At 48.0% G+C, this 22,043-nt stretch overlaps 1 protein-coding gene across 1 annotated transcript; it reads left to right on the top strand.

Annotated features, from left to right (window-relative positions):
- Window positions 1-928: 928 nt before the first annotated feature.
- Window positions 929-2,488, top strand: her6 (hairy-related 6). The gene is made up of 4 exons (XM_029500280.1): window positions 929-1,257; window positions 1,444-1,539; window positions 1,648-1,735; window positions 1,851-2,488. The coding sequence occupies exons 1-4, from the start codon at window positions 1,150-1,152 to the stop codon at window positions 2,396-2,398; spliced, it is 840 nt and encodes a 279-aa protein (XP_029356140.1). The 5' UTR covers window positions 929-1,149; the 3' UTR covers window positions 2,399-2,488.
- The last annotated feature ends 19,555 nt before the right edge of the window (window positions 2,489-22,043 follow it).

Raw genomic sequence — 22,043 nt, 5'->3', positions numbered from 1 at the left:
TGGGCGTGGTTTTCCCAGGCTTTTAAAACAGCAGCTGCTATTTACCTTCCCCTCTAATGTAAACCACCACCACCACCGCTGCCGCCGCCGCCGCCACCCCCCCCCCAACCACCCAGCCTGGCCCGGCGGCCCCCCGGCAGCCCGACTGCCAAACCTCCAACCACCGCTCCCATAAAACATCCTGGCACGTGCTCCACATTCACAACACCGACACATGATTAAACCCCCCCCCCCCCCCTCAAAAAAAGTACCACAGAGTTAAAGAAACTACATAACATGAGGATGGACAGGAAGCCAACAAACGGTGACATCGATCCGGGATTATAAAGTTTATTTTTTTTGGGGGGGGGTTAATGATAACCATTATTATTGTGACATAAAGTAACTGCTGTGGAAACAGATCTGCTCCCTCCCTTGTGCGTCCACAGCACATGACTGAAACTCTTCTTGGACTTCCAGATCTGACTGGCACTTCCCCGTGCTGCTTCTAAAGTTATTTATTTGCTTCATTTCTTTCGGGTGACCGAATTACGCACGGCAGAAATTCGACATTTGCGCATTTGTGGCACTCGAACTGCTAATTTCTGCTTGTTTAAATGATGAGCTGCTCATATTTCCTGCTGCTGGTGGCGGTGCCCGGTCAGCGGCTCCACTGTTAATATGTAAACGGGACGATGATTGAAGACTAAAGGCAGTTTCCCTGGCTGTGCCCTGAACCCGGGCCGCGCGCCATTGGCCGCCAGCTTCGGCGGCCAAACAACCAATGGGAGGGCGCCGACCACGAGCCGTCCTCCCTCGGGCCGCGTGTCTCTCGCCCTGATTGGTGGAAAGTTACTGTGGGAAAGAAAGTTTGGGAAGTTTCACACGAGCCGCTCGCGTGCAGTGAGAGATATAAATACAAGCCACACGCGGGGAGACCGACAGAGAGACTCCGCATCCGCTCCCGGTCGCTGCTGCGCGTCGCCCTGACGGATTCTAACTCCGCACACGTCTCAGGATTTCCTCTAAAATTATCATTTCTGCGGGAGAGGGGACGTTTGAATATCCACACACCAGCTGAACATATTCATCGTCCTGCTTCCTGCGCCGTTGGACCGTAATTTGCTGTGGCTTTTTTTTTAATTGGTGGGATATTTCCGATAAGAGAAGATGCCTGCCGATATGATGGAAAAATCCTCCTCCTCTCCGGTTGCTGCCACCCCGGCAAGCATGAACACGACTCCCGATAAACCCAAGACAGCCTCCGAGCACAGAAAGGTTGGTATCAAACTAACATGTCAAAGCATCTCCACCGTGACTGTCATCTAGAAACAGAGCACACTTAAACGTTTCATGCCTCCGTTTGCGTTTTGGACACAATTTTACGCAAACAAGGATTTTCACTTTTACGCACCAAACGAGAAAGAAATCTAACCATTGCTGTGGTTTTGTTTGCATTTGTAGTCATCCAAGCCAATAATGGAAAAGAGAAGGAGAGCCAGAATCAACGAGAGCTTGGGGCAGCTGAAAACTCTCATCCTGGATGCGCTGAAAAAAGATGTAAGTACTCCTCCCCGAGTCACCCGAAGAGATTCCCCAAACAATGTTTGTGTCCACCGAGCGAGAAAGTGAGCTCCCGGTCCTAACCGTGTGTCTCCGGCCCCTCAGAGCTCCAGACACTCCAAGCTGGAGAAGGCAGACATCCTGGAGATGACGGTGAAGCATCTCCGGAACCTCCAGAGGGCTCAGATGACCGGTAAGGCGCGTTTCCCGGACTGAACCACCCCAGAGATCGAAAACTCATAACTGCATTAATGAACCGTGATGTGACCGAGTCCTGACCGAGGTTCTCGCTGTCTGTTCCTCCGCAGCTGCCCTGAACACAGACCCCACTGTCCTGGGAAAGTACCGAGCCGGATTCAGCGAGTGCATGAACGAAGTCACCCGGTTCCTGTCCACCTGCGAGGGGGTCAACACCGAGGTGAGGACGCGGCTGCTCGGCCACTTGGCCAACTGCATGACCCAGATCAACGCCATGAACTATCCCAGCCAGCATCAGCACCAGCACCAGCACCAGCTGCCCTCCGCCGCCGGCCCGACGCACCCGTCCTTCGGCCAGTCGATGGTGCAGATCCCCAGCTCGTCCCCGCAGGTGCTGCCCATGAACGCCGTGTCGTGCAAAGGAGGCTCCTCTCCCGCCAGCCTGCCGTCGGACGCCACCAAAGTGTACGGAGGTTTCCAGATCGTGCCCGCCACGGACGGACAGTTTGCGTTCCTCATACCCAACGCTGCGTTCGCGCCGAACGGCCCGGTCATCCCGGTGTACGCCAACAACGTCAGCACGCCGGTGCCCGTCCCGGCCGCCGTCTCCCCCGGAGCCCCTTCGGGGAACACGGACTCGGTGTGGCGGCCCTGGTGAACAACCGTAACAGCTCCAGAAAGACTCTTAAAAAAAAAAAAGAAACTAAAAACTTAAAAAAAAAAAAAGACACTTACTAGTTCCCTCTTCGTTCAATGTTAGAAAAGTTGTTGGTTTTTGGTTTTTCTTGTAAAATGAAAAGAGTATGCACTATATTTGTACAGCTAACAATGGAGTAAAGTTCATATTGAAATGAGATTTGTATTGTGGAAGTCCGTTCACTGCATTTTTTATATATTTGAGTTGTCCTTTTTTTTTTTTTTTACTGTGTGATGCCAAAGATATGTTCAATGCTCTTACGCTGTTCTTCGTTTTGGAAGACAAATAAATTTGTAAAGGTATAAAACAAACAAACAAACGTGTTTTTTTTTTTTTTTTATTCTGTTTTTTTCTCAAAGAAACTGCAGTTAGACACAACTAATATGTGTCAGTAAAGTTTATTTGCTGCTTTGGACACTTTTCTCACACCACCAACATTTTCTTATCTTAAAAGGGAATATTTCTCTCTTTTTTTTTGGGGGGGGGGGGGGGTCAGATGGTTTAAAAACCACATTTCTCACACAATAAGAGTCAGTGATGGAAACAACAGCCACCACTTTGTCTGCAGATATGAAACAGACAGCAGAACTTGTATAACTAAGCTTCACATTTTCTGGCGTCTTTGTAAAGAAAAAAAACAAAAACACATGCTGCTCCACAGTGAGTCAGGCAGGATCATGGTGATTCTGTGATATCGGACAGCAGAGCTTCTTTAATCCGCCTCTGGGCCTCTGTGGGGTCTCAGCCAGCTTCACCTTTGACGCTGCGGCCTTCCGGAGGTCACTCACGCCATCTAGCAGCGCACAGGTGCATTGCAGTTTGATTGGTTTCCTTCAGATCAATGAGTGGCTGTCTGGGTGAGCTGAGTCAGGAGAGTGGTCACTTTAGTACTGTGAACCTCTGAGATGGTTTCATCCAAACGTGTTTCCTAATAACAAAAACAACAGCTTACTTGTTTTTTTTTTTTTGTCGCCATGTTTGATCCTGTTGGGACATAAAGCTAAACGGCCGTCCACCGGGGCAGAGGACGCAGCGGGCCCCCTTCAGCTCTGAAGTTACTGAGACTAACAGCCAGCCAATACTTTGGAGTGATCAAGCCCCCCTAAAACAATTATCATTATAAGGATTTCCTCCACTCACTCAGCTTCCACACTGGACGGAGCCGAGCAGAGAGGAGCCCGAGGCTGCCTCTTTAATCAGAGCAGAGGGAGTTCCTTGATGCCGGGGGGGTTGACAGCAGAAGGACACGTTAAACACCTCACCGCTGAGCCATGTGGTAGCACTCTGCTCTGCCCAGGTGTGTATGCCCCCTCCAGCTATCCGAGTGTGGCCCTTCTTTGAAGGGGGTGTGTGGAGGGGGGGTGCAGGTGTTTGTAATTATCAGTGCGCTAAGAGGCACAAAGTGTGGATAAGTGCCATCATTTTGAATTTCCATCACACCTTTTTATGGGGGGCCATGTATCCCTGTTTGATTGAAGCCATGTGTGTGTTTGTGTCTGTGTGTGCACATGTCTTGTCTGTGTGTGTGTGTGTGTGTGTGTGTGTTTGGTGGGTGCTGGGTGAAGACATGCCTGGCCAAAGGGCACAATGGGTGAGGTAGTGCTGAGTTAAGTGGGAGGGGGGGGTTCAAGGAAAGGCCCACCACACGGGAACAGTCGGCCTCGCCACACAAACACACACTGTCACACACATACACAACATTTCCCACAGCATTCCAGCTGTGCTCAGACCAGTGTCGGGCTTCCTGCCCTCAGCCCCGAGGCCACAGCTGGACACGGGACGTCTGTTAGGCACGTGGTGTGACCCGGACAACACCCAGCTGCTGAGCCCTCCCACCCCGCCTCACCTCCTTTCCCCCTCTTCCGCCTTGTCCCCCCCCCCCCCCCCCCCGCCCCCACCAACATCTTCAGCGGTCTCTTCCCCTCTGGAGAGCAGCTTTACGAGCCTCTCCAATTACCCAGTGCAGTGGCCGAGCTGCCGGAGTGACCGCACACATGTCACAACACGACCGGGGGGTTAGCCGCCATGCGTGTCCATTAACTTTTCCCACACTCCGCGTGCATGCAGGGAGCAAAAGGAGGGGGAAAAAGCCCCTCTGCTTCCTCCTTGGCTCCCTAAGTGCTACCATATGGTCTGTTCTCCCTCGCTCTCTCATGGTGCTTCTTTCTCTCGCTCCCTCTCTCCCCGGGCCCGTCACTGGGGCTGTCTTTGATTGCAGCCCAGACAAGCAAGAGCTTTATGATTTAAGTCCAGGGCTTGCTGTACCAAGCCCTGGACTCATTTTGAAGCCAAACTTCTCTCCTTCCCCTCCTCTCCCCCAACCCCTTCCACCCCCCTACCCCTCCTCCTCCTCCTCCTGCAGTTGCAGGGGAAGGCTGTTTTCTGGCAGGAAATGAATAGCTCCCAGATGAGCGCAGGAACCTGAGAGGTCGTGAGAAAGAGGCGAACCCCCCTCCGCAGGCCCGGCCTGCTGCCAGCCGCCGAGGGAATGTGGGAGAGCGCCTCTCTGACACACGCATCAACCCCTTTGCCCTCCACCACACCGCCCGACTGACTGACTGACTGCCTGCCTGCCTGGGCGCTGGGCCCTGAGCCTGGAAATAGACTGATAGACGGGGCAACCGCCACCGAGCCAGGCAGCACGGCTCGTCAGCCAGCCAGCCGGCCGGCAGAGCAGCCAGGCGGGGAAAGGGAAAAGCTGCGGGAGGGGAGAGAGAGAAGCGTCAGATCCTTGTGGGCGGAAGTGGATCAGTGTGTGCACACAGTCGGAATCCAGGCCCCAGTGTACGATGCAATGGAAAGTTAAATCTGTAATTTAAGTTTACACAAGACTCATGTATGACCCTGCCTGGTTATTTGTGCAGATTTGGTTCACATGCACACACTCCCCGACATGCTTCCCTCCCTCCGTCCCAGAGGCTCACGCTCATTCCAGAGTACACACTCACTCAGACAGGTGTTCCTTGTCAGGAGCTGAGGGTTTTCCCCTTCGGTTCCCTCTGTGCTGAACTAACATTTATTCCTGGTGAAGTTGATGCTGTTATGGTTGGCCGTGGTCAGAAGTGGAGCCGCGGCTGTCCAGATGTATTTAGGAACTTTTTTAAAATCAGCGTTCTGCATCTGTGTGACATGTCGAAATCAACGTGAATGTTTTCATTCGCTTTTGGCTCCTGACCTTTGACATGCAGCTCTTGATCCTCGTTGTGGCCCATTGTTCAGGGATGAGTTGTGAGTTGTAAGTAGCCTGTTTTGCTTTTTTGGGGCCCTATTTTTATTTATTTTGCATTCTCATCGCTGCTTTCTTATCTCTGCTTTCTAATCTTTGCCGTTTCCTCTTGCAAATTCTAGTTCTGAAGATTCAGAATTACGTTTCCTTCCTTCCTGTTATTGTCGTGTTGGTTTTTGTTTTGTTTTTTTACTTACTGCTCTGTTTAAAGTGTGTCTTGTTGTGTGTGAGTGAAGGCTGGGGATGTAGATTAGAGGAACAAAGCCAGTTGAAGATAAAGGATGGAGAAGAGTTTCTGGTCGTGAAATACAGTTGTGCAGCCACATTTGTCACTTCTGCATGGACGCTGCCGAAGAGTCACAGAGCTTTAAATGTTGTGCTAACAAAAGGGCATCAGCATCTCACGGACCCGGACTCCACTCCCCTATTATTAGTGTGTTACTCATCAGGGTTTGTGTGTCCTCTCAGCAGCACACACAGTGAGTCAGTACCTATCTAACTCCACATGCTTCCATCTCCCGGCCTCCCTATCGTTCTCTCCCTTTCTTTGTCTCACACACACACACACACACCAACACACTCAGTTTGTAAGGAGCTCCTATGGTAACCTGTGGGCCCAGTAAACAGGACAAGCTGTCTACACACAAATCCCTGCAGTGTTCGTGCCCACTTTCCTTGGCTCACCCTGCATGGCAACAAAAACCCCACCAGAGGCTCCCACCACCAGCCCATTCAAATGTCAGCCACCTCGTTTGAAGTCGCAGACTGCTATGTAAATCCACGGTGTTTCTCACCAGCCCAGCCTCTCACACATACTCAAAAACAAGAACTCCAGCAAAGGTGGTCCTGTGATGCTGGATGATTGTTTCTTTTATAGTCTCCGACCTTTACAAAGGCTCTTTTTCATCCCTATGGCGGATCCTCCCAGTTTTGCTCCGTAAACATGTTGCTGAGTGGTTTCGGTGGATGGTTTGGGGGCGCGATGACTTGAGGAGAGCAGGACATGGCAACCATACGAAGACGTCAGTTACAGAGTTGGCACATCCCCAGGCTGCGGGCTTTGACAGTGATGACCCCATCACACTGCGCCTTTGTATGACCTGTCCTTCCAGCTACTCTGCAACCCAAGGCCAATTGAGTGGGAGGGTCCCCCCACCACTACCACAACCAGAACCCCCCCACCCCCCTCCAGCGACCATCACAACAAACAAATAGACCAGGCAAACAAGTTCCCACCACACCAGCGTCCAAACAACTGCCAACGGTGACAGTTTGGTTGGTTTTGATATCACACAAAGAGGTTCTTCATGAAGCACTTCTGAGCCTCTCGCTTTCATCCTTCAAAGCCAAGTTTGCCAACCCTGGGGGGTCAGGGCCCCCCCAGATTTGTCCACGCAGAAACACAGGAAAGATTATAGAAACACAATAACGCCAAATAATAATTTGATCCACATGAACGCTGCGTTATTACTAAGACATGAGGCTTTCCATGGGAATGTGTGCATATGTTCAGCAGGGTGAACTCTAAATCAACTGTTATGATGCTTTATCTTTGAATTAAATTAATGAGTAAACCAATAAATCATTATGTAGTCAGAGGAGAGAAGGTCATCAGCTGTAGTTAATGATATGACCATGTCCTGTTACTGTCTCCAAAATGGTTTACAAGCTAAAAAAGAAAAAAGGAATTCTGTTTTCAGTTTTAGCGTTCAGGTTTTCAGATGATTCATTTAATCCTTAAATGAACGGTCTTTTTCCGAAGCAATGTTTCACTGGAAATGAATCAAAGCTGACTGGGATGATGCAGTCGCTGAAAGGGATGCAAGCCTTTTCTCACCTGCCTTCACAAGAAGGTCAGAGGTCAGTTTGAATCTGTTCCTACATGTGCGTTTTGTAGGTCCAGATGATTTACTGATATGTTTGGTGCTGTCATTGTGAGGCTGCAGCAGGTAACTCCTGGTCTGGGTGAGCATGCTCGCAGCTTTCACACTACATCATCATCTTTGTGAGGCGCTTTTGTGTCTCTTTGCACATGCAAGCGAGGCTGAGATCAATTAATGTGGCCTGGGGAGACTTGTGAAGTGCAGCAGGAGAATGAAACGCACCCTTCACTCACTTAGCTCACATACTGTTTGGCGCTGTGATCTACGAGCTTTGCCCTCGTGTGGCTGGTTTTATTTTCCTGCTTTTAACGGCCCCTCCGTGGAGACTCGGGCCCCTCTGAGATGAAGGGTAAGGGAAACCAGATTTTTTTGACCCTTGAATACATCAAACAGGTCCGGATATCCAGCTCTTTTTCACCCTTACAGAACTGGGACGGAGTCGGCCGGTGCGATGCCAGTAAATCAACACGCCGGCTGTTGTTGTTGTTGTAAAGTCACGACGCTGGTGTTAATGATGTAACTTTTACTTGGAGGCCACACACACAGGAACACGGGATACCGAAGGGGAGAGGCGTCGGTGCAGAAAATGATAGTTTAAGTCTCAACAGTGGAAACACTTTGTGTTTGTGGTTCTTCATTTCACCGCTCGCACTTCGACACGTGTGATGACGGTAATTTGCTCAGAAAGCAGAAACTTTGCCACAAGCAGCAACTCACACGGAGAGAGCAACAGTGTGTTTGACAGCTTCAGTACATACCTCTACGGACTTTAAAGTGATCATCGCCACGTGCTTCTGCTTTGTCCTGTGCTGCCAATTCCATGCCAGTTTAATGTCTGAGTGTGAATTTGAAATTTCGACCTGAAGTCCACACGTGCAAAGTGTAAACGATTAAATATCAACGTTCTGTGTGTGAAAAAAATGGAAGCTGGCTGTCAGGATAAATAAATACACATAAAAAGGTCTTGAATGTATACGTACCTCAAGGAACTAAGTTATGTTGACCCATAACACTGTCTCAGACTATTGTCAGATTACATCCCAACCAGAGAAATATTAAAATATGAACCATTTGTGTGAAACTTTGTCATAGTTTGCTGTGCAAAGTCTTGAGTCATGGTGTTTCTGAGGTCACGCTTCTCTTGAACTTTGACCCCCCCCCAAAAAAAAAACAAAAAAAACCCCAAAACAAAACTAATCAGTTCAACCGTGAATCCAACTGAACTTTCAGACCAAATTCGAAGAAATTCCCTCAAGGCGTTACTAAGATATCCCACTCACAAGGCCAAATCTAGAATTTTTCTGAGGTCAGCACGACCTTGAACTTTGCTCTTTGACCACTGACCCCCATATTGAATCCATTCGTTCTTAAAGAAGTGACATGAAGGTGTTAGTGAGATACCACGAAGAGACTGCGACGGACGTACGTGTCAGAGTGACGACAGAGACACAGTTCGTGTTAGAGAATGATTTTACAGCGTTGTGTTTACGGCTCGTCTCATTCATCGTCACGTCAGAAACGACCAGCTGACTTTGGAGAGGAAATGTGGACGACGCGAACAGTTAGCAGCAGCTGGGGTCAGACCGGGTCAGGTAAAGAGAAACAACTCTGGCACACCAGGAAGTGATGAGTTTTACCACGATGAGATCTGTGGTGTGTTCGATGACATCTGGACAATGTTTAAAGACAAGAGTTACACCCACAGTGTCACACAATCGTCATTCCCTGTTGTGTTGCCGTTAGATACGGGCTGTAGTTAGCTGTTCTAATCTCATGTTTCAAGTCGGGATGTATATTTTAAGCTTGTGAAAATAGTTACCCTCGTTAGTTTGGGGAATTTTTGGGAGTTTTCTTTTCAGAAAAAGTTTTGTCTGGGATGTCGTGTCCTCAGGTCCATCTCGGTCCCGTTCCCATCCTCGTGTCTCCTGGTTTTACTTCAGTTTTACTTTGGTCACCGTTTGTTTCCTGAAGTATTTCACCACTGAGATCCGTTGCATCATGTTGGTGCTCAGAGACATGAAATAGCATTATCCCACCTCCCTCCGCTCCGTCCACGCAAAAGCAGCCTAAACTGTGACGTGGACCGGAGCTTAATCCTCTTTCCCTGTTTGGAGCCAGTGGCGGGAGCCGCGGAGGAGCTGGCCCCAGAGATACGACCGCAAGCCGCCTCAGACACAAAGCCGGCCATGTGTGTGTGTGTGAGTGTAATTGTTTGAGGGTGCGCACAATAAAAGAGCCTGGCCGTGTCATTTAGAGTGTGTGAGGCTGAGAGTGTTTGTGCATCTTTGCTTGTCTATCTGCCGTCCAAACATGTTGTCAAAGCCCAAGTGTGGGTTTAAACTAGACTGACTGTGTTTCTCTATGTGTGTGTGTGTGTGTGTGTGTGTGCGCGTGTGTTCCCTGCCTCCCACCTGTTATCTCAGCTCCGGTTTGCATCATGAATCAGACATCAGTGTGTGTGTTGTGTTGTGTTGTGCTGTGCCGGGGCACTGGCAGCCTCGTTGTGGACTTTCTCTGGAAAATGGGTCCAACCTGATTATCCCTGCAGCTGTAATGCAGCCACCTCGAGTGGGCAGAGGAACTGAGTCCTCAGAAGAGTGAGTGGCGTGTCTCTGACAGTTTTGTGTTGTGCGGTCAGAAAGACACACAAAGCCATCGGTTTGCTTTGTTTCTGTCCGTTTGAAGGTCTAACTTCACTGCCAACGTTCAGGCCCGATGAAGGACGGAGCGTGATCTTTTCTTTGTATCCGGTTGCAATCAAACATTTCGTCCCACCAAGGCTGCGCCTTGACCACAGCCTTGTATTTCTGCACTTCCTGCCTTGTTCTGGTCGCCACAGTTTATTTATCATAATCACTGAACTTCCTCAAATATGATGCTGCATTTTTGTCGTAGTTGTGCAGTTTTTCCATCCGTCAGTTGGTGATATCTGTTCATCTGTGCAGACTCATGAAGGGAGGCAAAACTTCTTTCTATCTAATAACCATCAGGGGGCGACTCCACTGGCTGTGAAAAGAATTGTATTGGAGTCTATGGGAAAATGTCCCTCCTCCTCCTGATCAGTTTATGTTCTCAGTCTCTAGTTTGCAGTCTTCAACACAACATGTTGTTCATTTTTTAAAGGATGCTCCCTTTGGGGGCGTGGCTCCTGTTTGAATATAGTTTCTGTCAGTCCCTCCACCTCATGTTGTACAGGTGTGACTGGTTTTGGGTGATGGGCTTGGCTTGCTTTACTGGGCTGCATTGGTTAAAAAAACAAAACAAAAACAGAACATCACTCCTTCTCCAGCTGGACTGAGAAAAACGAACTGGTTTCACAATGATCTAAACCTCAAAGTAATCATGACCACGAGGCAATTGAGCGTTCAGTAAACGTCAGCTGACGGGGTTTCCCCTCCAAGCCTCAGAGCTGCCTCATTATTACCACTAAGACACATTTAACTGAACGTCAGATCTCTTTTTTTTCTGCTTTCTTTCTCAGAATAGACACAGTGTCCATAAACTGAAGTGGAAACCTTGACAGCTGCCATAATTAATGTCTCTGTGAACGCTGAGTGGACAAGCTGTCATACGTTTGCGGAATCATTGCGGGATCATTTACATGATCCACTAATCTAAAGTTGGCATGTTCACTTCCTCCTTAACTCGGCCAATAGGCATTAGTGTGATTAGCGTGTGGCATCTTTGGCTGACAATTAGTTCTGAAGATCACAAAATATCTCTCTCTCGCTCTCTCACACACACACACCTACTCTTATTTTTTCCACGTGTTCCAGTTGCTGCCCCCCCACCCCCTCCAACTCGAACCGCCGGCTGCGTGCGGCCTTCCACAGATGATATCAGGGTAATTGACAGTGACTGGAAATATGCAGCATCATTGAGCCCCGACCCGTGTGACTAAGAGGGTTAGGGCCTCCCCCCTTTGAGCCCGACCCCTCCTCTAAGGCCATCAGTGATATTCAATTTGTGTTAAAGCTCCCTCAGAGGGGCCCCCAGGCGCCCGATTTGATTAACATATTTTATGGTGAGCCCTTGCATGTAGCTGGTGGACTTCTCCGGGCCCGGTAATAATAATAGTCAGAGCTCATTATGACTGAATATGTGACGACAGCTGACAGTGGTTTATCAACGCCTCCGTGCCGAGACCCAAAGAGCCACAGAGGTGACTGGTCCTCAATGGGATGGAGATTCCTGATGTCGGCGAGGCCTGCGTGCGATTGTGCGGCTCCGCTGACGGCTCGGCCATGCCGGGCTTGAGGCTAATCAGAAGTGATTCATGTAAGCGAGTCACAATGCTGCAGTGGATTGAATTTGTTTCATTTACGCTTCTCTCCATCACTTATCAGCCGGACTGCAAATAAATGGAGGCTGTACAATGGACGCCGTTTGTAAGGGCACTTTTCCCACAGGCCTATCTGCCACTAAAATGGACACACACTGACACGAGGACAAAGCGACAGACAGACGCACACTCGAACCCGACTTCCGAGAGTGTCTACAGTAAGGACATTCCTGCGCTCCACACGCCTCGATCATTGTCTGCTGCAGCCGTGCAGCAAACAAAAGAGGCGTCCTCTCTACCTCCTCTGCCTCGGAGCCTCGGAGCAGTAAAACCAGCCATGTTGGCTCATAAATGATCCTCCTCTGCCTTCAGTTTTTATAGCTGGTTGATGGAACCTCAATGCATGAGGAGCCCTTTTCACTGTCTTCTGTTTAAACCGCCAAAGTCCTTCAATAAATGCTCCCAAGACACAGTTTGTTTCAATGGACTGACACAAAGGAATGCTGTAAATGAATGCTTTTGTCTGAAAAAATACTACTCGTGATACTCATGCTGGACAGTAAGATCCATAGAAACCTAAGAGATAACCCTCCTCTGTGTTTTAACTTCCCTCACGCACAGCGGCCTTTGAGAGCAGCCTGACTTTGGAGGTTCTCCTATACGGGGCGGCGACAGCAAAATTGGCAAAAAGCTTAAGTTTCGCCCTGCCCCTCTAATGTTCTGAGAAGAATGTAAAGCCAACGACAAAGGCACCCGCGAGGAGAAACGGAGAACAGGTGGTCATCGCCGTGTCCACCAGCCTCGGGCCACAGATGTTTAGATTTCAGCGATAAAGACCCCGAGGTTTGTTTGCGCTTTACATCTGCAAAGACGTGCGAAAAGATGCCGGACCTTTAACCCCTCCTCGGCGCTCCCCACCGGCACCGCAGCCGGGAATAAGAGGTTAAGGATTTCAGCGAGCAGGAAATTGTCCGTCGGCGCTTGTTTGGGAAGGACAGATTGGATATGTGGGTGGAGGACGAGGCCTTGACCTCTGTTCCTCCAAGTGTGTGCTGTGTTGCTGGAGATGTTAAAGCTGCACTCGGGAGGAAATGAATAAACAATCAAATCGAGCAGTTGGTGGATGAAAAGCAGGCAACATTAAAAAAAAAAAAAAAAATAGAAAGATTAGATGAAGTCTTAATCATTAGCGTGGCGAAACTCCAAAGTCCAAGCAGCAAATTTATCATGCAAATACAGACGTCTGATTAAACCGACAGAGCATTTAGCGCGCTGACTATCATGAAGGAATGAGGTCATGTAGTGGAATTTCTATTTTTCTTCTCTCCAGAATATGTTGATGGCTCGTAACTGTTTCGCGGTGGAATTGCAAGATGTTTAACGACACACTGAGGGAAATTAAAACAAAGGTAGTTATCGTTTATGCTTTTATATCAAACAGGAGGCTCATTACGGCTCAGGATTTTTTTTTTTTTTTTTCAAAAGCAGAACATTTAGAACATTCCTAAAATTTCTCCTAAAAAATACCCTTAAACACTCACACCTAAAATAAGACAAAACAGGAATAAACCACTTTTGGTATGTGTTTCTTTTTTCTTTTTTTTTTATATTCCAATGTAAAATCCATGTCAAAGTAAAATTTTCAGAATAGAAAAACAGAGTGGGACTTTTTATTTAATTTAAAACCAGCTGAGTGATGATGAGCTGCGGTGAAAAGGATAAAGAAACTGAGCTGAGACGTGATTAGAACTTAATACCTGCACACACGGGCCGAGGGAGCAGCGCAGGTTTGACTTGACTTTCAGTGTGTGTGTGTCTGTTTCCACGTGTGTCTCCTCCTTATCTTTTCCCATCTGTGTGTGTCCGTGTGTGTATGTATAGCAGCATGATGACAGAAGAGCAGAGGGGAGGGCATGCTGGGTAATCAGGTGTGTGATAAAGTTGAGGTGGTATGGAGAAGATGAAATGAATTTTATGGGTGTGTGTGTCTGTGTGCGTTTGTGTGTGTGTGTGTTCTGCTTGGGTGAGCCTGAAGAATGCCCATGTGGATCCTGGCAGTGAAGGAAGGAGCCCCTTTTCATCACGTGTAGCTCACCACTGCTGCTCACTTCCTCCCTCACTGGCAGGAAACGTTTTTTGTTTTTTTTTTAAAGAAATTGAACGCATGCTTTCCAGCTCATTCACAAGCTTTTTTTTTCTTGAACTTCTCTGTCTCTTGTCTCACCCGTCCCTCCCTCCATATCCTCTGTAGCGTGGGAGCTGTCAGTGGCGTTTGCTCTGACACGCACTCGGAGCTTCGGCAGCCCCCGTGTTTTAAAGGGCAGCAGCTAATTAGCCATAATGGCTTCCATTTTGTCCAGGCCTTGCGTCATGCCTTTGATGCCGTGATTGGGAGCGCCCTGGGGGGAATACCAGACAATTTTCCACGTCTGATTTGTTTGAAGGGGAGGCGGGTGTGATCACAATGATGTCAGGGCAGGAGTGAGACCATGTTGGTGTTTTCGCTCTGAGTGATATGGAGTTTGTCCTGAAGAAGGTAATTACTTCTCACACACTAATAGAAGGCTTGTTTCCCTTTCTGTCCAAAAGAAATATGACGCCGTGAAAAAGTAGGAGTGATCTCGTTTTTTCTGCCATCTGAAAACCTTCCGATGAGGATTTTAGTCAGCGTGTTGAACTAAAGTTTCCCCTTTTTGAAATGATCTGCACAAGTTAAACTTTTACAGCCTTTCCTTCCATCCAAGATCTATCTCGTCTGCCAAAATAAAGACACTAACAACCGGTCATGACTCGGAGCAGTTTAGATGAATCCAACTTGTGTTTTACAAGAACCCGGAGCATCGTTGAACATCTAGACACCTGAATACAACACCACGTAAATCACCCAGGTCTCGTCCAGGTCTGATTATCTCTGGCCTGAACTACTCTAGTTACTGATGGCAGGTCTGTTCTCGTGTCCCCTGTGTCCCCAAGAAACACCTTACTTCATGAGTGAATAAAATTCTAATGTAATCACATTTTTGAGATTTGAGGACGACATTTGTGAACTAACATTACTTTATTTTAACTCACTGGACTCAAATATCGGTCCATGAATCTCCTTCATCTTGTAACATCTGGGACAACCTCCACTTAAACCCTGAGACTGTCCCTGATGGGCCCCACACCCCCACCCCCTCCTGCCTTCTCCGTCCCCCATGGATCAGGTTGACTGGTGAACTATAGAGGCAGAACTCTTTGAACCTCCCCAACACACACACACACACACACACACACAGCAGAAAAAAAGACAAACATACACAAACGCAGGAATACACACACCACTGAGGCGCAAATGATGCTTGAAGCCCAGTGCAGCTCTCCCTGGGAGAGAGAGCGAGAGAGTTGAAGGGAACAAGGGAGGGAGAGACAGGGAGCGTCAGCCCCCCACCACCACCACGGCATCTCTGAAATAGGTTTATCTCTGCCAGGGAGGTGTCGCATTGTGTCGCCACGCCACGGGCTGAAGCGAGAGAGGATGCAGGCTGCCGGGATCGAGAAAGACAAGAACAGGCAGAGGGTGAGAGCACAAGAGAGATAGAGGATGGAGGTGGGGATGTGGGGGGGTGGGGGGCTTCACTGGGATGGGACCACCTGCATCGTCTTCTTTGCTGGGAGATTATGTGGGCAGACAAAGCGGGGCTGGGAGGAGGGCAGGGACACGGGGGGAGCCCAGCGTCAAGAGAGTGAGCAGCGTGGAAAGTGGAGCTGGCGTGTGTGCCAGGGGTCTGCCACATACTGTACCACACCCCCCGCCATAACCGCCCCCCCCCGGAGGCTGCTGTCTCTCAGGAAACCGTCATCCCCCTCCATGTCCTCCCTCAGACCCCGTTTCACCCCCCCAGAGAGAGAAAACAGTGTCAGGTTTGTTCATATTGACTGATCTGACTCCTGCTCGCTGTCTGAGTGTGACTGTTTGATTTTTGGACGGTAAAAACCAACAACCGTCTTCGTCACAATGTGATGAATTGGTTTGTCAGCTGCGGCTTTGAGCCTTCCTGTTTGTAGCTTCTCCGACTCTGTTGGTACAGTCTGCCAATCACACAGTAGCCACGCCCAGTATCCCATCTCCTGCTTGCTGGTATATTTTCCTCTGAATGGGACCACCATTTAAAAAAAAATCCTCATGTTGTATTGAAGACCTTAATAAACTACAGACCGAGATCTTAAACTCATCAGGAAAACATTTTCCCATAGACTTCAGTACAGTCTGACTCCTTTTACAACCAGTGAAGTCGCCCCCTGATGGTCGGTAGATAAAAATGCAGTTAGAGTGCAGATCCACTTTGATATTCAGCAGGTCCAAAGAACCCGAAGAAATCTGTTTATATTTATCTTCTTTCTTTTTGGTTTGTATCAGTTTGACTCCAGATGTGAAGAAACTGTCAGCGATGTATTTTTGGGTTTCTTTGAACCTGGTTCATCAGCGACCATCCGCTCTTAGAACATGTGAGGAAAAGGACATGAAGCATGTTTCCCTTCATTCATCTGGTTTTAATCTGAACGTGTGAAAGTTTCCTGTCCGTGCTGTCATTAACACTTTTTATCCCGGCTTCATACTTCGGATGACTCGCTGCAGGCTATAAGAGCGGCACGTTTTCGGCCAAAGTGTTTCCATGATTATGTGTCGGTGGATAAACTCAGCACAGATTGTGTGCAGATTAATTTTTCTACATGACCTTACCTCACACCTTTGTGTATACTGAGTGTAATCACCGTTTAGAGTAGTTTTGATGTGCCGGGTTCAAGTTACTGGAGAAGTTATGAGGGTCTGACCCCCGATAATTAAGCCTTGTTCTCTTTAGCTGGAACCAGATCTTTTCCATATTAATTGCTGGAACAATCTGGAACAATTTTCTAATTTGTCTCGTTGGTGGCTGACATCGTAGCTCAATAATAAGTAAATAATTCACTTTTTCTAACCTTCAAATCAGATTGTCTCAAGTATCTATGAATAATATGTGAGCTGAAGTTACAGTTTGGTCACTAATGTTTGATTTCTGCTCTTATTTCCACTGTCGCTTCACTTCTTCTATTATCTTATATCAGCGGTTCATGGAAGTGTTAAAATGAATATGGTTTATTATTTCACTAATGTGGCTGTGATGGTTTACTTTGATTTTTCTGATATCAGCGTTTTGGCAATTTAACAACTCTAAAATATTCTGACTGTGCTGAAGACAAAGTGGAAGTTGTAATTTACTGTATTGAAGTTGACTGAATTCTTCTTCCACTTCCCAAAGTTTTGGAGGGAAATGTTGTACTTTCTGCTCTCCTGCATTTATTTTGACAGTTTAGTTAAACAAACAAGTTACTGTGTCGGGACTTTAACAGCTGATTTCACGTCAGAGCGCTGGCACTTTTCTGTTCCTTTTGCCCCAAAGAAAAACTCCAGACCTCCCACCTTGAATGTCATTGAGTAATTCCCACTCAGCCTGTGTCCTCGGGGATTTGACTGCATTATATTGATAGTGGTTTTCCATTTTAGTGGGTAGATTTAATCAAACTTTCTCATATTTATTGTGAAAACAGTGTGATGAATGGTACGACCTGGTGAAAAAGAAAAGACCTGACTGGTGCTGATTGTTGGTGTTATGTTCTCTCTGGTGTGCTCAGCTCATCACAAAAAAAAAAATAAAAAAATAAAAAAATAAAATAAAATATATATATATATATATATGTGTGTGTGTGTGTGTGTGTCTGTATTTCTCCACAATAGTCTGTTATTTCCTCATTGGGTTTGTTAACACTCATCACTTTCACGTCTTTGGTAAACAAGGGAATTCGGAGTCAGAGAGAAATTTAAGTTTGCTTCGTGCGAGATTCGTTTTTCAGCCACTTCCCTCACGGATCTGTTATTCATCCGTCAGCGTTCTCCGTCAGGTTGATATATGGTAGTTAAAATACGACTGGCCCTGCGAGCCAAGGTCCTCGGAGTGGATGTGCCCATCAATGATTAGTCAGTGCCCATTGTTTCAGCCGCTGTCATTCGTCAAGATTAATAGCGGTTTCTGGTTAATTATTCCAGGCCTGGGTATTGGTCTGCAGCTGAACCCCGGCTAACCCCCAACTCCTCCATCAACGTACAATGATTTCATTTGGACTGTCCCTTTCACTGCGGCCCGTCTTGAAGTCTAATAATCACAGGGTTCCTTTTGTCTTTCTGCTGATCCGGGCTATTAGCCAAGCAGCGTGAGCATCTTGGGCCAGGTCTGGGCCACGCCAAATTTGATGGAGCTTTTCTGTGAAAGCCACCCCCCCCAACCTTCCTTCTTGTTGTCCCCCCTTTTCCTTTCCAAGAGGTCTCTGAGGAAGCTGCAGACCTCAGCAAATTCTCAGCCCAAGGTGAAGAAGGGAACAGAAGGAGACGGACAACAGAGGAGGACCGACTGCAGAGGCGACCTGTGCTTCTCGAGGTCCGGCTGAATGGGGGTTTTTAGGTATTCATTGTGGCGCTCTCTTTCACCCGCTCTCCATTTTTCAAAGTGCTGGCGGAGCCCTGGCTTGGCGTGGGTCTAAGCTTGCACCCCACCCCACCCCCTACCTGCCCCAACGAGAGCTCTGATGTTCTAATCATAACCCGGTGGCAGCAGCTTTGTGTGGCGCGACGGGCGAACTGAGGGCTGGCATCCTGCCGCTCACAATCCCTTTGTCCCTCTGGAAGGTACCGCAACCAGGATTAAAAAACGGGCCACAATAGGGGTCACGCCAAAAATCTGACTGTCTGCTGCTGTATCTGTATGCGGCGCCGGGTGGCAAAACAGAGGTTTTGTTTCTGTGTGTGTTTTAATGGACCTAATGTAAGCATTTATCTTGTCCAAAAAAACCTACACAGGCCGAGCGGTTGAGGGGTTGAATATCACAGACAGTGAGACTAATCTCAAACCTTTCGGAGATTAGGAAGGTGCGTGTGTGGCATAATCACATGGATCAGTCGAAACATTATGACCACTGAAAGGTGAAGGGACTCCTGTCCGCCACCAGGAGCTCCAACAGCAAACACAGGAGCATCACAACTGGATCGCAGAGCAACGGAAGAAGGTGGTCTGGTCTGATGGATCAGGTTTCTTTCTAAATGGCCCGGAACATGGTGAAGACAATGCACCAGGATGCATTATGGGAAGAAGACAAGTTGGTGGAGATAGAACGCTACCCCGTCTCACTGCAGCAACAACCAGTTCAAGGTGTTGACTTGGCTCCAAATCCTCCAGATCTGATGAGCTGGACTGATAAGTCCGGATCGATGATGGCTCCACCTCGCACCTTGCTTGTTCTTCCTTGTTAGATTTGCTGCTAACGTCTTGGTCCAGATCCCAAAGTGCAGCTGGAGTCTGCTGCATCAGCCGCTGAATTCAACTGAATGATGATTTTATACAAACAGAAAAATCACTTTGTGATGTGCAGTCATGAAAACTTTTACCTTTGCTTTTATAAAATCTTGCAGTGACAATGATTAATTTCTGCTTCAGTTAGGAGGGTTCAGACTGCCAGACTGGGAAACCTCTTGAAAAAAGTACCATTCTCCACCAACGCTGTCTCTAGTTTCTCTACAGAGACTCAAAGAGATGTCACAGAAAATATCAAGAGAATAAAGCCAATGATGACATTATTACATTTGCAGCAGTCAAACTTTATATGCACCAGAGACATCAGTTCATTGTAGGATACGTCCTTATCAAAAGGAACTCTTTTTCGTCCGTCAGACGGATGGTGATGATTCAGGTTTATGCAGATTTTTGAAGCTGTAGTTTGTGATGTTTTTTATTTTCATAAGGAAACATTCTAACATAATTCAACATTCAGCATTTATCGCAACATTTTGAGGGCGCATTTGACCAAACAGGGAAAGTTTATGCTTCATAAACGCAGCGTTCGTTGCAACGCCACTGCGTTGTATTGCATTATGTTGCATGGGTGATGCTGTTATTGTGTCGAAAACCTCCATTTCCCACCAGTTTTATCGCATTCCTTCACTTCAGTGAAATAGCGAAATTAAATCCACACACCTAATGACACGTAAGTCATTTGTCTTTATTGTGTGTCCTAGTTTTCTAAGCGCGTGTGCGTTAACCGTGCCCCCCGTGACAGTGACGGAGTGTGTGATCATAACGATGACCCCGAGGATGTGCGCACATTCCTCTCCCAGGCACACTCCCTCTCTTCCCTCTCACATCTCCACCGTGCAGACCCCCAGCCGTCATGTAATAAATGTTCAGCACTATAATCAATTTGCAATGCTTAGGGAGCATCTCTCTTGATTTAGCCTATAAAAAAGGGTTGTGTGTGGGGGGGGGGTTGAAATAAAAGACAGAACACAGAAGACAAGAAGGGTCCCTGTGAATGTGGCGAGAGTGCAAGGCAAAGAAGAGGGAACAGGGGGGTCTATTAGAGAAAAGACTTCCCGTGGCGTAAATAGTATTCATGGATGACAGAGTGGTCATGGAGGATAGACGAGGGTCTTCTTCTCTGAGGAGCTGGAGTTGACTCATTCTCTGCCTGGCTTTTCTTCCTGACGCAGCTCGCCGAGGGGATCCTTTGTGCCCGAGCAGCAGGTAGCAATGGAGTGGCAGGTCATCTCTCGGGCCAACGCAACTACCCCTTTCTCCTGCTCACCCCTGCTGAGTGTTTCTCTGTGCAAGAGTGAGAGTGTAACACTGTGTGTGTGTGTGTGTGTGTGTGTGTGTGTGTGACGAAGGAGAGAGGGATTCAGAGTAAACCACAAACTTCAATCTTTGGTTTGATAAACTGCTGCCACGACAGCTTCAGCATGTTTCATTGATCTGCTCCTGTTTCTCAAAGCTTCCAATTTGGTCTGATGAACTCACTTTATTTAGTGGGAGAGTTGCCTGACAGCCACTTCAGTGGGAGAAAAGTTAGATTTTTATTGAAGCTGAGGATTCCTGCCGAAGAGGAAAGTGGTATCAGGCACATTTTTGACCCGCAGCAGTGGCAGCTTTCATATTGTAATTTTTTTAAAGATTGGATGCTTTTCATCTGAGACTGTTTTCTTTTGCTCCCCATGGTAACTCCAACAGTTTTCCCGGTGGGTGGTTCGCCCGGCCACGGGGCTGCAGAATGGGGTTGCCCACATAGCACGCTGCCTAATCGAATAACCGCCTCAGCATGGCGCCCAGCGTGAGCGTCATCCCCAGAGTGGGAGCTTGACCGGAGGCTGCGGGTACCTTTCATTGCCGCCTAGCAGGCTGGCTCCTTCTTGCCGGTGTCCTGCTGCTAGAAATTTGTCGGCCCCCTCTGGGCTCCTTTCTGGGAGTGTCAGCCGTGGGGCCCCCGATGGGAGATTTGTTGATATGATAACTCGATTAGACTACAGGATGGATGACATGGTGGCAGCGGGCCAGTGTGCAACTCACAGGGAGGTGCTGACTCCTCTCCTTAACCTCTCCTCAGGAGCTCAGCACCTGCCCTCGGTCAACAAGCGTCGGGATGGTGGCCAGAGGGAAGGTTGAGGTCAGGGCCTGTTTAGACGTGAAGGATGGCGCCACCTGACATGAGCCTCAGGACATGTGAAGGCTGGATGGTCACCGAGGAGAGAAAGCATCTGAAACATCTGAAGTGTCATCCACTGAAAGATAATCCTGAGCAGAGGCAGCAGTGTACTTTCTATTTGGGCCCATCATGTCAGGGACTGCAGCGGCAATGATTTCAGTAACACTGCCATGAAATTTCAAAAGAACAAAAGGTTTTTAATACATTTTTTAATACATTGTGACTCATAATCACTTCTCAGGAGTCTTGTGGTCTGTTATATCGTCTCTCTGCAGTCCCCTTATCAGCTGAAATCAGATGATTTGAAATTCTCCAGAGATTCATTAGCTGGAATCACAGCGGCAGTAAAACTTTCCTCGCAGGTTTTCACCACAGCCAAAAACATTTTCCAACGCACAATACCTTCTCTGTATCTCCTCCAGGTTATTTGCTACGTGGTGCACTGGGGCCACTCAAGTCAATTAAGTTCACATCTCCACTTTGGCCAAACAAGGGATTGTGGTGATATGAGGAGCGCTAAAGACCAACAGGAGCCTCCCCTTCCCAGCCCAGGCTTTGAGGAGCAGCAAAAAGGACACCAAACAAAGGGCGGCCCCTCTGTGTCTCAATGACTCCACTCTTTGTTGCCTTCTTGGGCCCCATAAAGGAAGAGGGACGCTCTTGTTTGCC

Source organism: Echeneis naucrates, chromosome 4, assembly GCF_900963305.1.
Source record: "Echeneis naucrates chromosome 4, fEcheNa1.1, whole genome shotgun sequence".
In the NCBI taxonomy this organism is placed as follows: Eukaryota; Metazoa; Chordata; class Actinopteri; order Carangiformes; family Echeneidae; genus Echeneis; species Echeneis naucrates.
This window is presented reverse-complemented; position numbering and strand designations above follow the sequence as displayed.